The sequence below is a fragment of the Vicugna pacos genome, chromosome 16 (genome assembly GCF_048564905.1).
Source record: "Vicugna pacos chromosome 16, VicPac4, whole genome shotgun sequence".
NCBI lineage: Eukaryota > Metazoa > Chordata > Mammalia > Artiodactyla > Camelidae > Vicugna > Vicugna pacos.
The window spans coordinates 15,487,224-15,500,572 of record NC_133002.1 but is presented as its reverse complement, the minus strand read 5'-3'; the positions used below and the strand labels follow the sequence as shown (position 1 = coordinate 15,500,572).

The 13,349-nt window shown below is 50.5% G+C and overlaps 1 protein-coding gene across 2 annotated transcripts in view; it reads right to left on the bottom strand.

The window, feature by feature from the left end:
* Positions 1-13,349, bottom strand: part of LOC140686021 (heparan sulfate glucosamine 3-O-sulfotransferase 3B1) — a 74,464-nt gene that overhangs the window by 30,994 nt on the left and 30,121 nt on the right. The window contains exon 2 of one of the 2 annotated variants that reach the window (XR_012059438.1): positions 5,768-6,438. Coding sequence is in view for 1 of the 2 variants with exons in the window: in XM_072938402.1 (XP_072794503.1) it covers positions 5,820-6,438 (619 nt within the window). In the remaining variant the exon portion in view is untranslated. Of the gene's footprint in view, positions 1-5,064; positions 6,439-13,349 lie in introns of those variants that run through there. The other variant, XM_072938402.1, reaches the window with a different exon arrangement.

The following is a 13,349-nucleotide window of genomic DNA, read 5'->3' as shown; positions in this document are numbered from 1 at the left end:
GTGAGCTCATACAAGCTTTGTCTTTCTCCGGCCGACTTAGTTCACTGAAACACAAGGCCCTCGACGTCCGTGCTCGGGAGCCTTCTAAACACACCCATGTTGGGGCCTCACTCCCTAGAGGCTCTAATGGAGTTGCTCTGAGGTCTGTTAGAGCCTCAGTGTTGTTTAAGACCTCTCTAGGTCACTCAGGTGTTTGCCCAGTCTTGAGAAATACTGCTCTCAACTGTGCCGTCAAGTTAATGAGTAGATTTTAGGTCTGTTTCATTACCTTTCTGTAGAAAAAGCGGAAAATTGATGGGACGGGGTGCAAAGTCAGGTCAGCACTCAAGGCCCACCCGTGTATCACCTGGAGGCATGCACCCAGGCTGGAAGAAGGCACGAGTTCTCTGTGACGCTGCCTTTGGAAAACCAGGTGTTCACGGAGGCTTGTTTCCTGACCGACCGGCGAGCATCCTCCTACCTGCAGGAGCATTCTTTTCACTGCCTTCCCGAAATGCTAGGCTGACCTCAAACCCCATGCCTCTTCCCAAGGCATTTTCTTAGTGTAAATTGCAGTGTTTCCCAGAGTGTGAGAAATCCCAGGGTACTTCCAGGGATGATTTGGGGAGGGAGGAGGGCCGGGGCTCATGGCTTAGATATTTGTGAAAACCCCAAAAAGCATGGGCACACCATTCTCTCTTCAGTTCTCCTGCAGCCTTCTTGGCAGGGAGCAAACCTCAGTGAAGGATTTAACTGGTGCAGTTAAGCACTAGTCTTCCACAGGAGTGACCTTTGGCAGGAGAAGCAGGTAAGCCTGTGGCAAATGTGGCTCGACTTATACATATCTAGAAATTATTAGCATTGCTTTGTTTTCATTGTATTTACCTTTTTTTAAATCACCTCCTCTTTATGGCAAGAGATAATGGCTGTTCACCTAAGACCGTAATATGTTGTCTTTTTTTTTTTAACATTTTTTATTGATTTATAATCATTTTACAATGTTGTGTTATGTTGTCTTTTTTAATTGAGTAAAAGAAAAGTTTCAGTTTCCAAGACGTGGAAACAACCTAAATGCCCATCGACAGATGACTGGATAAAGAAGTTGTGGTATTTTTATACAATGGAATACTACTCGGCCATAAAAAAGAATAAAATAATGCCATTTGCAGAGACATGGATTGACCTGGAGATTGTCATTCTAAGTGAAGTAAGCCAGAAAGAGAAAGAAAAATACCATAAGATATCGCTTATATTTGGAATCTTAAAAAAGACACAAATGAACTTATTTACAAAACAGAAACAGACTCACAGACACAAAAAATTTATGGTTACCAGGGGGTGAAAGGGGGTGGGAAGAGATAAATTGGGAGTTTGAGATTTGCAGATACTCATTACTGTATATAAAATAGATAAACAAGTTTCTACTATACAGCACAGAGAACTATATTCAATATCTTATAGTAACCTACAATGAGAAAGAATGTGAAAAGGAATATATGTATGTCCACGTATGACTGAGACATGATGCTGCACACCAGAAATTGACACAACATTGTAAACTGACTATACTTCAATAAAAAAAGAATGCAAACAAAAGAAAAGTTTCAGTTATTCAAAACGAATTGTCCTGGAAACCTGCTGTCCACCGTAATGCCTGCAGTTAACAATACCACATCGAATACTTAAAAATTTGCTAAGAAGGTGGATCTTATGTGAAATTTTCTTATCACAAAAAAAGAATAAACACAAATGGAGGGAGGGAATTTTTGGAGGTGATGCACATGTTTGCAGCACTGATGGTGGCATTGGTTTCACTTACCACCAAACTCACCAGGTGGCCTGCATTAAATATGTACACTTTGTGTAAGCCAGCCATACCACAATAAAGTGTTTTATTGAAAAAAAGAAGTCAGAACTCTTGGGTTTGAGCCTTAATTATCAACTTAGTGTTGGCTACTTTAAAATTCAGACCAGAGGCGTACAAAATTGAAACAAATTTCAATCAAAAACTGAAAAAAAAATAAGTAAAATAAAAGAGTGAATCAAATGTTTACAGCAGTCAATGATAATCAGTAACTGTGCAGATGGCGTGCTATGTCAAAAGAAAACGGAAGATGGTTTGCTATGGGCTCAAGACACAGACATGCCCTCTTGTCCAAACCCTTTTCCACTCTGTCCCAAAGATAAGGAACTCCAGATGACCCACAAGAGAAGACTCTGCAAACGTGAGAAGGAAATGCTGCCATCACCCCAATCACCAGCCAACAACGCTCTGCTAAATGACACCTGTCGTAGGACACGTGTCCACACGCGGCAGCTCCCTCGCGCTCCCCATCCCCTGCCCCTACCCCGGCCAGAACCCCGGGCACTGAGAGCTGCCACACAAAGTGGTGACGGTGTTCTTGGAATCCCGCGTTTACTCCTCTGGGGGGCGGGGGCCTCTCACCGATCCTGCAGCCTTCAGTATCTTTCACAAAGCTCTGCCCCAAATACTTGCAGATTACATGGATGTTTGACTGAACCACTTAAAACCTGAAAGATCCACGTGTCTTCAGAAGACCTTTCTGTGTGTGTGCGTGCATGTGATTAATTATTGAATAAAGTACCACTTCCTTGTCCATCGCAACCGGTAATAAAACACAGAAGTACCCACGAGCTGGTAAAATATATTTTATTTGTCCATACAAAGAAATAGTATGAATTACCAGAATTTCATTTTCCTAGAAACATCTTTCTCTGTGTAAAATTAATTTGTGTTATACATAGGACAAAATACTTGATTTAATTTTTTGTACATATTGGCTATTCTAACATCCAGGTTATAAAAGACACGGCTAGACTTTGCACAGTATTTCAGATTATTGGGCTGAATGAAACTCAGTCATAAATTAATGTTACAAAAGTGAAAAAAAAATCTAACCACACCTTGAAGTTTTATTGACCATCCTTCTTGATAAACTGAAAAGAAAAAGGACACTGGCTTCTGTGTTGCATTTCAGATCCTAAGTGTTTCTAGTTTACTGGAACCTTCCACTTCCCTTTCTTATGAGAATATCCTGGCAGGATCTGAACCCATGTTTCTCCGAAGGTCTGTAACGTACCTGTCACTCAAAATGACTTCCTAGAACAATCCTACAAAGAAGACAATTTCTGACCCCTCCTCTCTCAATTAAGTGTTTACTACGCAGTCACTGCCCCTAAATGCCTTTCCAGGTAGCACCAACCAAGTTAAGACTCCTGTACAAACCCCTCAAAGACAGTGTGGGCTAGATAGGAACCACAAAATCCTCCTTTTTTTTTTTTTCTTTCGCTAACCTTTCGGTTTTTAATGAGAAAAACAAAACTGAGACTTATAAAGTACTCCCAAGAACATCAGAGCTTTTCCGGTAAACTGGAAGAAATCCAAAACATGTGTTGGGACAAACTGCCAAAACATGAAATGGTGTTTGTCGTCTAGCAGCTAAAAAGTTAAGTTGGTGGCCTTGCAGATGGCTAGAACAGGAAGAAACTCAGGGCCTAATCTGATGTGTTGCCTAACTTCTGCAGGAGGAAGGCGTGCGGTGCAGGCTCTGCAGCAGGGATCACGGGATGTGATGTGACCTTGGGGCAGAGGCTCCATCAGGATCGGTCGGGAACTGTAAACGGTCAGGCCTTCTGAAGACCAGCACAGGAAGCCCGGCTTCTTCACCTTCCCCAGAAAGACTTGCTCTAGCTCTTCAGTGCTAATTATCCACATCTGTTTGGATTCAAGGATTTGACCCAGAATAGAATCTTGACCCACTTCAGTGTTCATGACTAAATGACCCTCCTATCTGAAAATGCCCCGTTTCAGTTGTAAGGCAGGGAATAAACAACTTAATCAAAAACTGTCCGGCTTGGAAAGACGGCAGGGGCCCGTGGGGGAAGGAAGAGTGTGTGCGTGTTTCTCCACCGCTTCGTGGCAAACACTTCTCTGAACTTTTCTGCCATGCTATGTGATGCACCAGGTCAGAGCAACAGTGGCCAGAAAGCGGACACGGCAGGACCAGGAGGAAGACATGGACTCACTTTTACTTTAAGCAGTGTTACGCTAGAACGGCAAAGAGGTGTTCTCAGCTTTATTTCTAATGAACCTTCTGATTGGAGAAATGCAGGACCAGTTAGCACCCTTAGGAAGACGTCTTTGACAGCCAGGCAGCAAGAGGGGAGACCCATGCTCCGATTACGGTGTTCTCCTCGGTGCGGGCAGAGGCGGTAACAAAGCTGTGAAATGACTGGCATCTCAGCTCCCTGTGCCCTTCCTCCCATATAGAGCCCCCGGGGGGATGGTTCTGCCACGGAGCTTGAACTAGCTACATCTGGGCTAAGACTTGTGGGCCAAGACAAACCAGATTACCCCCAAGACACCACTTAAAGACCAGTGTTCTGTGACTCTCTGGAGCAAGTAATCCCATAGGACATACAAAAGCGTCCTTTGTAAGTATCACAACCCCACCATTGGGACAGTATCCTCCCACATATTCCTTCGTGAAAGTATAACACAGATGACAGTTCTGACGGCAGAAGCATTCCGGTTCAGACAACTGAGGAGAAAGTGAAGCAGTCATTACGTGAAGTTGCTTTTCGGTGACCCACCTGCCTGTAGCTGTCAACTGAAATGGTCCCCCAGAGAGGTGTGGGAGGGCATCCCGCACCTTGCGTGAGCAGCAACAGTGCCAGCGCCCCTGCTGCCGGGGGCCTGGCTAAACCAAGGGACAGCAGAGAGTGTCAGGTTCCAGTGCTTACAGGCAACGTGGCGCCAGGGTTCCCAGGCTCTTTACAGAGCCATCCTGGTTCTTACGGTTTGTCTGTTGGCTACAGACACCATTGTCCATCTGAGATGAGCTAGGAATTCCAAGAAGAGGAGTTCCAGACGCCAGACTGGGGCTGGCTCTGCACCTAGTGGCCCCTGTGCAGACTCGGATGGCCTGGGATACACCTGACCCCTTCAGGTCTTGACCTCGGGCAGCCTTGGCTTGTGCCGGTGGTTCCACTAGCCTAGGGGATTCTTTGGTGTGTCAAAGCAGAACTGTCTGCCGGGAGAACAGAGCTCGGTGCGCCCGCATGCAGATTAGAAGTACATGTCTTTATTTCTAAAGCAGCGTCCCAGCATCTCACACACGTGACCTGGGAAAGAGGGGGCTCATATTTGCATACACTTTAAGCGGGTTAATCGACCAGGGACCAGGGCAGAAGAGGACGCAGGGCCATCCTTCAAACTCGAAAGTGGAAGTAAACCGACCTGACACGCAGGCTCTGAAAGGATGTGGTCTTCCCTGCAAAGGCAGTGATTTCCCCACGCACCCAGCAGACCTGGGGGAAAACCTGTGGTTAGGGGTCTACGCCCTTGGACGTGGCACCACGTGGGCGAGGCGGCTGCTACGGGCACCCGGGCCTCGGAGGCCGCACCGCTGAGACCGCCTGGGGCTCCCACGGGGCGCACGGGCTGCAGGGAGGTGGGGGCCGAGCGCGGACCCAGGACACGGGGGGGTGGCGAGTGAGTTCAGACAGCGATTGAAGGCTGCGTACCCGTAACAACGAAAATCTCAAGTTGTGCTTTTCTTCTTTGTTAAATACAATGAGTAGAAAGGGAAAAAAATGGAAGCACCATCATTTGTGAGGAAAAGAAGAAAATCTTAGTTAAACCCTTTGGAATGTTAACAGGCTATGAAGCTAACTCTGAAGAGTGTGGCTAGGCAGCTGAGTGAATTAATTGCTTATGAATTAACAATAAATTATTATAAAATAGATTTCTGTACATTTTACATACGTATAAGCGCTCTCGGTACAGAAGCCGCGGGGCGGGCCGCGCGCCAGGCCGCTCAGTCCCAGCCGAAGTCCTGGCCGGTCATCTGGTAGAACTTGCGGTTGAAGGGCCGGTAGAAGTCCCGCAGCCGCCGCAGCACCTCGCGGTCGATGTCGGGGTGCGTGCGGCCCTTGCTCTTGCCCAGGCAGTGCGGCCGGCCGCTGCCCTCGGCCTTCTTGAGGCAGGGGAAGCCCTTGGTCTTGTTGAAGTAGAAGTGCTTGTCGGTGATGATGCGCTTGAGGCCCAGGAAGTCCTGCACGCGGCCCAGCTCGCCGGCCGGGTCGCGGATGAGCCGCTCGCCGCTGACGAAGAGCAGCTGGCGCAGCGGGAAGTGGCGCAGCCAGTGCTCCAGGTGCTTGGCGTAGATGCCGATCTGGATGGCGCTCCACGACGTGTCGATGAGGCCGGCGCTCCTGTTCCGGAACGTCAGGCTCTCGAAGGTGGGGATGTCGGGCCGCTTGGACAGCGTCTGCGTGTAGTCCGAGACGGCCCTGGTCACCGGGTCGCGCACCACCACGATGAGCTTGGTGTCCCTGGACATGGCCGCGATGCGCGCGGGCGCCTCGCGCGTGACGAAGTAACTGGGCGTCTTCTCCATGGTGATCTGGCCGTCCAGGGTTCTGGGCATCAGGTCCCTGCGCGGAGCAAACAGACCAGACTCGGGTCAGACGGTGACACGACACCCCTTTGGCCGCGGGTCTCAATGCCTACGCTTCTAATCCTGGCGGCTCCCTCTAATTACAGTCGGAGAAACACGGGAGAAATGCAAGCAGAATTTCAGAGCTGAGAGGTGCGCTAACGCCCCGCCTGAAGCCCGGAGGCCAGCTGCTATCTCCCTACGAGATGAAGGCACCTTTGTTCAAGGTAGAAAGAGTAAGATTCGAGTTTCTCTGAGATCCTCTCCTGGGTGTCACCTCTCCCTTGTTTTTCGGGGCATCCAGCTGTTAGTCTGCCCCGAAGACCTGACTTCACAACACAACGCCCTCTGGCCCCTGAGAGGAGACTTTCCTCCGTAAAATCAGCCGGGGTTCCCTGGAGATTCCACCGTCCCCACAGCCTCACTAGGCTGCCTTCCTTGCTCACCAAGTCGGGCAAATGTACAGTGGACACTGGAAGGAAAACATCCCCTGACCTGGCCAGGCTGTGCCGGCGTCATCACGGTGACCACAGACCTTCACTGTGAACGGCACACCTGAAGGCCACAAAGCACGTAGCAGCCAAAAACGGTGAAATCAGATAAAGTATAAACCGATGCAAACTTGCCAAGAGGAAATTCCCAGGACGCAAGTCTAGAAGCCTCTAAAAATACTTCAGATTCCATTAAAAAAAAAAAAGACTTGTATGATACCTAACACAGCATTAATTTAAACAAAACTATGTAGGCAAAGTGGCCACAACCTACAGGAGACACAGGCCACGGTATCTGGACCATCAAGCGTCTTGTGGTGGCGACTGGCACTAAAAATCCCACAAATCGGTGATGTAAGATTGTGCCTTATACTTCAATTAAGGAAGGAAGAAAGAAAGGAAGGAAGGAAGGAAAGAAGGAAGGAAGAAAGGATGGAAGGAAGGAAGGAAGAAAAGAAAGGGACAAAAGAGAAAAACCCACTACACCTTATTTGTTCCATGAGCCTCCGCAGCCTCAACCTGCTGCATTCGGCTGTTGGCAGGTTTGCAGAACTGAAGCATTTAGCTTAACAGTTCAGGCTTGGATGTCAGACCACCTGGGTTCAAATCCCAGCCCTGCCACTCACAAGCCGTGTCATCTCAAACAACTTACTTTCTGGGCTTCCCTCCTCAGCTGTGAAAATGAAGATGAGTGCTGGCCTCCTGGGAGCTTAAGGAGGGTTTAGACAATTACTGATGGAGAGAAGCTCTGACCACGCCTGACACACGCCGTACACTCCGCATACACAGGCTGCTGCGACGACTCGTACTCTCGCTGTTATTATGGTGCTCACTACACAGTTTACAGCACACAGGAGGACCACACTGAGCAGGCGGGTGCACACGCTGGTGTGCAGACTTCAAGAAGGAGATGTTACCTAATTGGACACTAAGCAGTGGTCACAGATGTACCGTCTTCCATTAGCTATGGGATAGAGATTTCCGATTGATTCCTACCTGGGCCCAGGAATTTGAAAACAGACAATTTCCACAATATTTTTTGACCAAATATTTACCTCTCAGTGGGACAGCTAAACTTCCAGCTTCAAGCCACTCCTAATCTACTGAGACCAAAACCCCTGTATGGAGACATTTATAGAAATGACGATGTGAACTCTATCGCACGAGCCAGAAAGCGCAGCGGGCTCCTCCTTCACAGCGGGGTGGGGAAGCAGGCCTCCCCCGGCGGAGGACCCCCTCGCAGCGAGGCGGCCGTCCCCGGCTTAAGCTAAAGCTGGATTGACCCACTTTACCCATTAACCACTTAGATGAATGTAGCAGTGTCATCAGGCTAATGTGACGGAGGGTTAAAAAGAGCCCTGGCTCTCAACTTATTTTGCATTTTACTCAAAAAGCAGGTCGAAGCTGATCAAGTCCAAGTTTTTTCCCTCTGTTCAGCCACCTGCATCTGGACCAAGTCTATAAGAAAGGGTTTAATATTCAGAATCAAAGTGCTGCCACGGTGGAAAGAGAGCAACCAGCTCTCAGGGTTCTCCGGGGCCGTGGCAGACGGGTGGGTTTGGGGGTCTGTCTTCAGGGGTCCGTCTGACCTAGCATGGGCTCTGAGGCCCAGCCACCGGGCTGAGTCTCAGCAGTCCCCTGACAGGAGTGTGACCCCCGCCTGCGTGCCGCCTAGGGTTTCCGAGAGGGCTGTGGCGCTCTCCCTGGTGCGGAGCCTGGGCGCTGGCTGGCACCAAGGAAATGCTGTCGGTCCCCTTCTGTTGCCAGTGTCGGGGGAGGGTGTGAGGAAGCAAGGTCTGCACCTGGAGACCAGTCACTGCCTCATCCTTCCCCCGAGAGGGGCGATGCGGGGCTCGGCCCCCGGGGGAGGCAAAGCTGCAGGGACAGTGGGGTCCAAAGCCGTCTCGGAACCTTTGCTGCCCATCCCTCCAGAAGCGCCCGGCGGTAACAACAAAACGGCCGAGTAAGAAGCGCATTCTGAGACCCACAGAATGGGAAAGGGAGGGCCTCCCTGTCCTCCAGCCCAAAGGCGTGGCCTCCTCGGCCATGAACAGGGAATCCCTGAGCCACGGGCAGATGCCAGGGCTTGGCTGCCTGCCGCTCACCCTCGCCATTCTGGGGGCCCAGCTCCAGGGGCCCGGTCTCCCCAGGACCATCTGGAGGTTGCACACGTATGTCAGAAAGCATGAAGGGGGCCTGGAGACCTTCTCTGACTATCAGAGTCGCGGCCGGGGACGGCTGACATTGAACCCCAGCCCTCGCCCACGGCAGCTCTGCGGCCGTGCAGCCCTGGGCGTGCTGGCGCGGACACCGAGAGGCTGCCCGGGGAGCGCGTGGCCGGGCCCCCCATCACGTCAGCAAACGTCCGCGGAGCCCTCTCCCTGGCTTCCAGGCACACCTCCATGGCGGGGGAAGGGGAGCAGAACACGCCCACAAAAGATGTCTCTTTGGCATAAGGATGATTTGAAGGAAACAGTAATATGTCGGGAAATCTCCAAAAACCAGCAGAAGTTCCCCTTTTGTCAGAGACACTTACATTTATACAGGAAATGAAAGAGCAGCTTCCTCTCTGTACCAGGAAGAGAAGGATGGCTAAGTCTCTAGAAACTCGTATCAGAGAAGTCACCACAGAATCTGCTGAATGACCCAACTTTTCTCCACTGTGCTTTTCCGGGCCACCTCCCAGAGCTGGCACCCCTGCCCACACCTTCTTCCGTCTTGGGCTGGAGATGGTATGTAAGATGGTGGCTTGGGCCATTTCCAAGAGTTATTTTGTTTTCCTGGGTGCTTCCCTGTACACAGGAGTACACGTTATTAAATGTGTTTGTTTTTCTCCTGTTAACTGTCTTTTATTACAGGGAGCGGGGTGCAGGGGGAGAGGGGTCTCAGCCAGGAATCTGGAAGGGTAGAGGGAAAACTCTTTTTCCTCCCCTACATGGGCCGTGCGCTCAGACAGGGCCTCTCCCCAGCACAGCCCTGGGGGTCTACCCAGGGGGACACAGTGCAGCCTGATAAGTGTGCATGGAGATCCTGGTAGAAACTTCCAGCTGGTTACAGGTGAGACCCCTTTCTTGCCTCCAGCTGCTCTTCTCCCGTCTCCCCCTACCCCGACCACCACCTGATCCTGGAGCAAAGCCCTTTCCATCCACTTCCTGGGCCAACTGCCCCCTCCCCTCCCTCCACTGGTCAGGCTCTCCTGTCCCGACACTCAGGACCTCTCTGAGCACAGCAGTGGCTCAGAGAAGAAAGGACAGGGATGTGACCAAGGGTGACACCATCCCGTGGGCCCTGCACATCCATCCCAGGGCCTCCAGGGGTGGATCCAGCCGGGAGGCTGCAGCTTAATTGAGCAGCTCATTAGGAAAGCCAGTTTCTCAAACTGATAGTCATAGCTAATAATTACCTGGTGCGCTGGAGCGCCCAGAGAAACATCCTCACACGCTATCTGATCTGATCCAGCGCAATCCCCAATTTACCGAGAAAGGCGCTGGGGCCAACGGGCCCAGTCACTCGCTTGCTGGCTGAGCTGAGACCCAGCATTGGCCCCTCTGACTCCCCATCACAACCGCACCCCCCACCCCCAGCCTCCTTTGTTTTCCCTACTAGGGTGAAATTCACAAAGAGCCACACACCTGTTCACTCTTTAAAGACATACCTGTATTTGTTCCTCTCACCCAGAGATTAGCATCTTAATAATAGGTATTCCAGGGCTAGAATCAGATGACTGCGATCATAATTGTTTAAAGATGAGTCAGATTTCAAAACAATAGATTGCTTAGGTTCACACACACCCACTGTTAACTGCATCTTACGTGGCTGGACCATCAGCGTCAGTGGCTCCTCCCGCTGGCGTCCCCAGCCCAACCCTCCTCCCCTTTTCCCAGCTGGGCAGGAAGGGACACCTCCTCCACACCTGGCACAGTCCCCAAGGGGTGCTTGTGAAGCCAGAGAGGCCGTCGGTCTCTCAGGTGCCAGTCTGAGGAAGACACACACTCACACCCCGCCACCGAAATGTCCCTTAGGACAAGCCAACGAGATGCTAAGCAGAGCTGCGGGTGGTGCCCGCGGCAAACAGCAGAAAAACCACACTCCTCCAGGGGTGAGGGAGGCTTGTCACTTCCTTCAGGCCTGGGGATGACCAGCCCGGTGACCTTCCGGGAGCACCAGGGCCCTCAGAGAGCTGGGCCACAGAGCAGGTGCCTGGGAACCCGGTGGGGGGGGGGGGTCAGGCTTTCTTTCTGTCTGAGGAAATTCACTAGAAAGTGATGTGCCCCTCAGGTGGCAGGACGCACCCTGGATGCCCGCGGTGCTGGCCGCCTGTGCCGGGCCCCAAACCAACCGAATCAGGCCAGTGGGTAAGGCCCCAGCACAGGGGTCTTTCCGATGCAGCCAGATTGGAAATCATCATCCTGGGGCATCTGTGGGCCTGGTATCCGCCGGGCATTTCAGCCACTTACTCTGCTGAGGCCTTGCGCACCACGTGGAGGCGCTGGGCGGAGACAGAGGCCATCTCAGTGGAAAAAAATCGGGCAAACAACACTGACCAGAACAAAAGTTGCCCAGCGAATCCAAGGCATATTGAGTCAAAGGCCTCGAGTGAAGTTTAGAGAACTCAGGTCATACCCTCCCCAGAGGGAGAGTGGGTGATGCCTCTTGGTCTACACACTGCAGAGGAGGAACGCAGCAAACAGAGCATCAATGCACAGCCAGGTTCATGCAGATAAAGGACGTGTTGTCCCTAGATACACACGTGTGCATGCACACTGTGTGAGACACACACACAGAAACACACAGACACACACACAGAGACACACAGACACACAGAGACAGACACAGAGACACACAGGGACACACAGACACATACACACACACAGATACACACAGAGACACACACACAGACACAGACACACACACACACAGACACACACAGAGACACATAGACACACAGAAACACACAGACACACACACACACAGACACACAGAGAGGCACACACACAGTTAATTACTGAACACAAATCAAGCCACCAGTAAAACAAAACAAGGAACATAAGAAACATGAGGCCTTCTCCCCTCGTGTGATAATGAGAGACTAAAAGGTGCATCTAATTCCTTCATTGCTGAAAGTTAGACAGTATCAACATAAACAGAAGAAAGAAAAAACACAGGTGAAGAATACATAAGGCCCAGATTATCTGATTTACCAAATTGATGGCTTAAAATAAAGCTAAATTCTCTTTATTAAAAATCCCATGAAACAAAGAGGACTTAACAGCACAGTGACCCCCGGCCGTCTTCCTCTCTCCCAGTCTCAGGGCAGGCGGACAGGGAGGCGTCCACAGTCAGGTGTGCGGATTTAGAGTCCCCGCCGCAGGTCTCAGCGCTCACCTCCACCTGCGCCTTCGACAGACTCAGAAGTCAGGCGAGAGGTGAGCCGCCGTCCCCCGCCGCCCCGGGGGGGCGGGCTGGCACCGCCTCTGGAGAAGCCCAGCGTTTACAGCTGAACGTCCCAAGTCTCGATGGGGCACTTACGTGTTATGGCTGGAAGCAGACTATTAAAAACAAACCTTCCGGTTTCAATGCGTAGGAAACCCTGATGAGCCAGAGACATTCTCAAAGCCCTGTAATTCTTATGCTCTCCAATAGCGTATGTTGCCCTGAGTTTCTTTTCCTGCTTCATTTTTTCTTTGGATGGCACGCCTGCTCCGGGGTCCAGCGAGAAAACATATTGTTTGAACTGGCAAATTACACAACAATAAAGGGGAAGGTTATTGACGTGGGTGTAACCTAACTCGCTCCAGCCAAACAGATGCCGAGAGAGTTACACAAACCAGATGATGGAAGTTAGGGAGCTCGAACTTCAGCCAGGGGACAAAGCTGCCAGCCACACTGGGCTGGGGCAGGACCACATCCTGCCTAGACTGAGGAAAACTGGGAAGACCCAGGGGAACATCTGCCCCCAGCCCCATAACCCTCTCCCAGTGGGAGAATGATCTCCCTGCTTGGCTACAGAAACACCCCGCGTTTCCTGACTTCCAACTACAATCTTTGTTCTTCTTCTTTTTTTTTGGAAGTATAGTCAGTTTACAATGTGGTGTTAATTTCTGGTGTATAGCATGGTGATTTCATTTTATGTATGTATGTGTGTGTGTGTATATATATATTTTTTTCTTTTTTCTTCTTTAAAATCTACTTTTTAGCTTACCTATAGTAAATAATCATTCTTGGCATCCAGGTCTATGAATTCTGACAAATGCATAGCATTGTTTAACAAGCAAGCACTACAGTCAAGATACAGAACAGTTCTCACTCCAAAATCTTTCCCTTCGGCTACACTTTCCAACGAAGATCTTAAAGCAGACTCTTCACAGGGCAAATCCCCTTACAAATATGGCCAGAGGCTGCCCAAATCCTCATTATG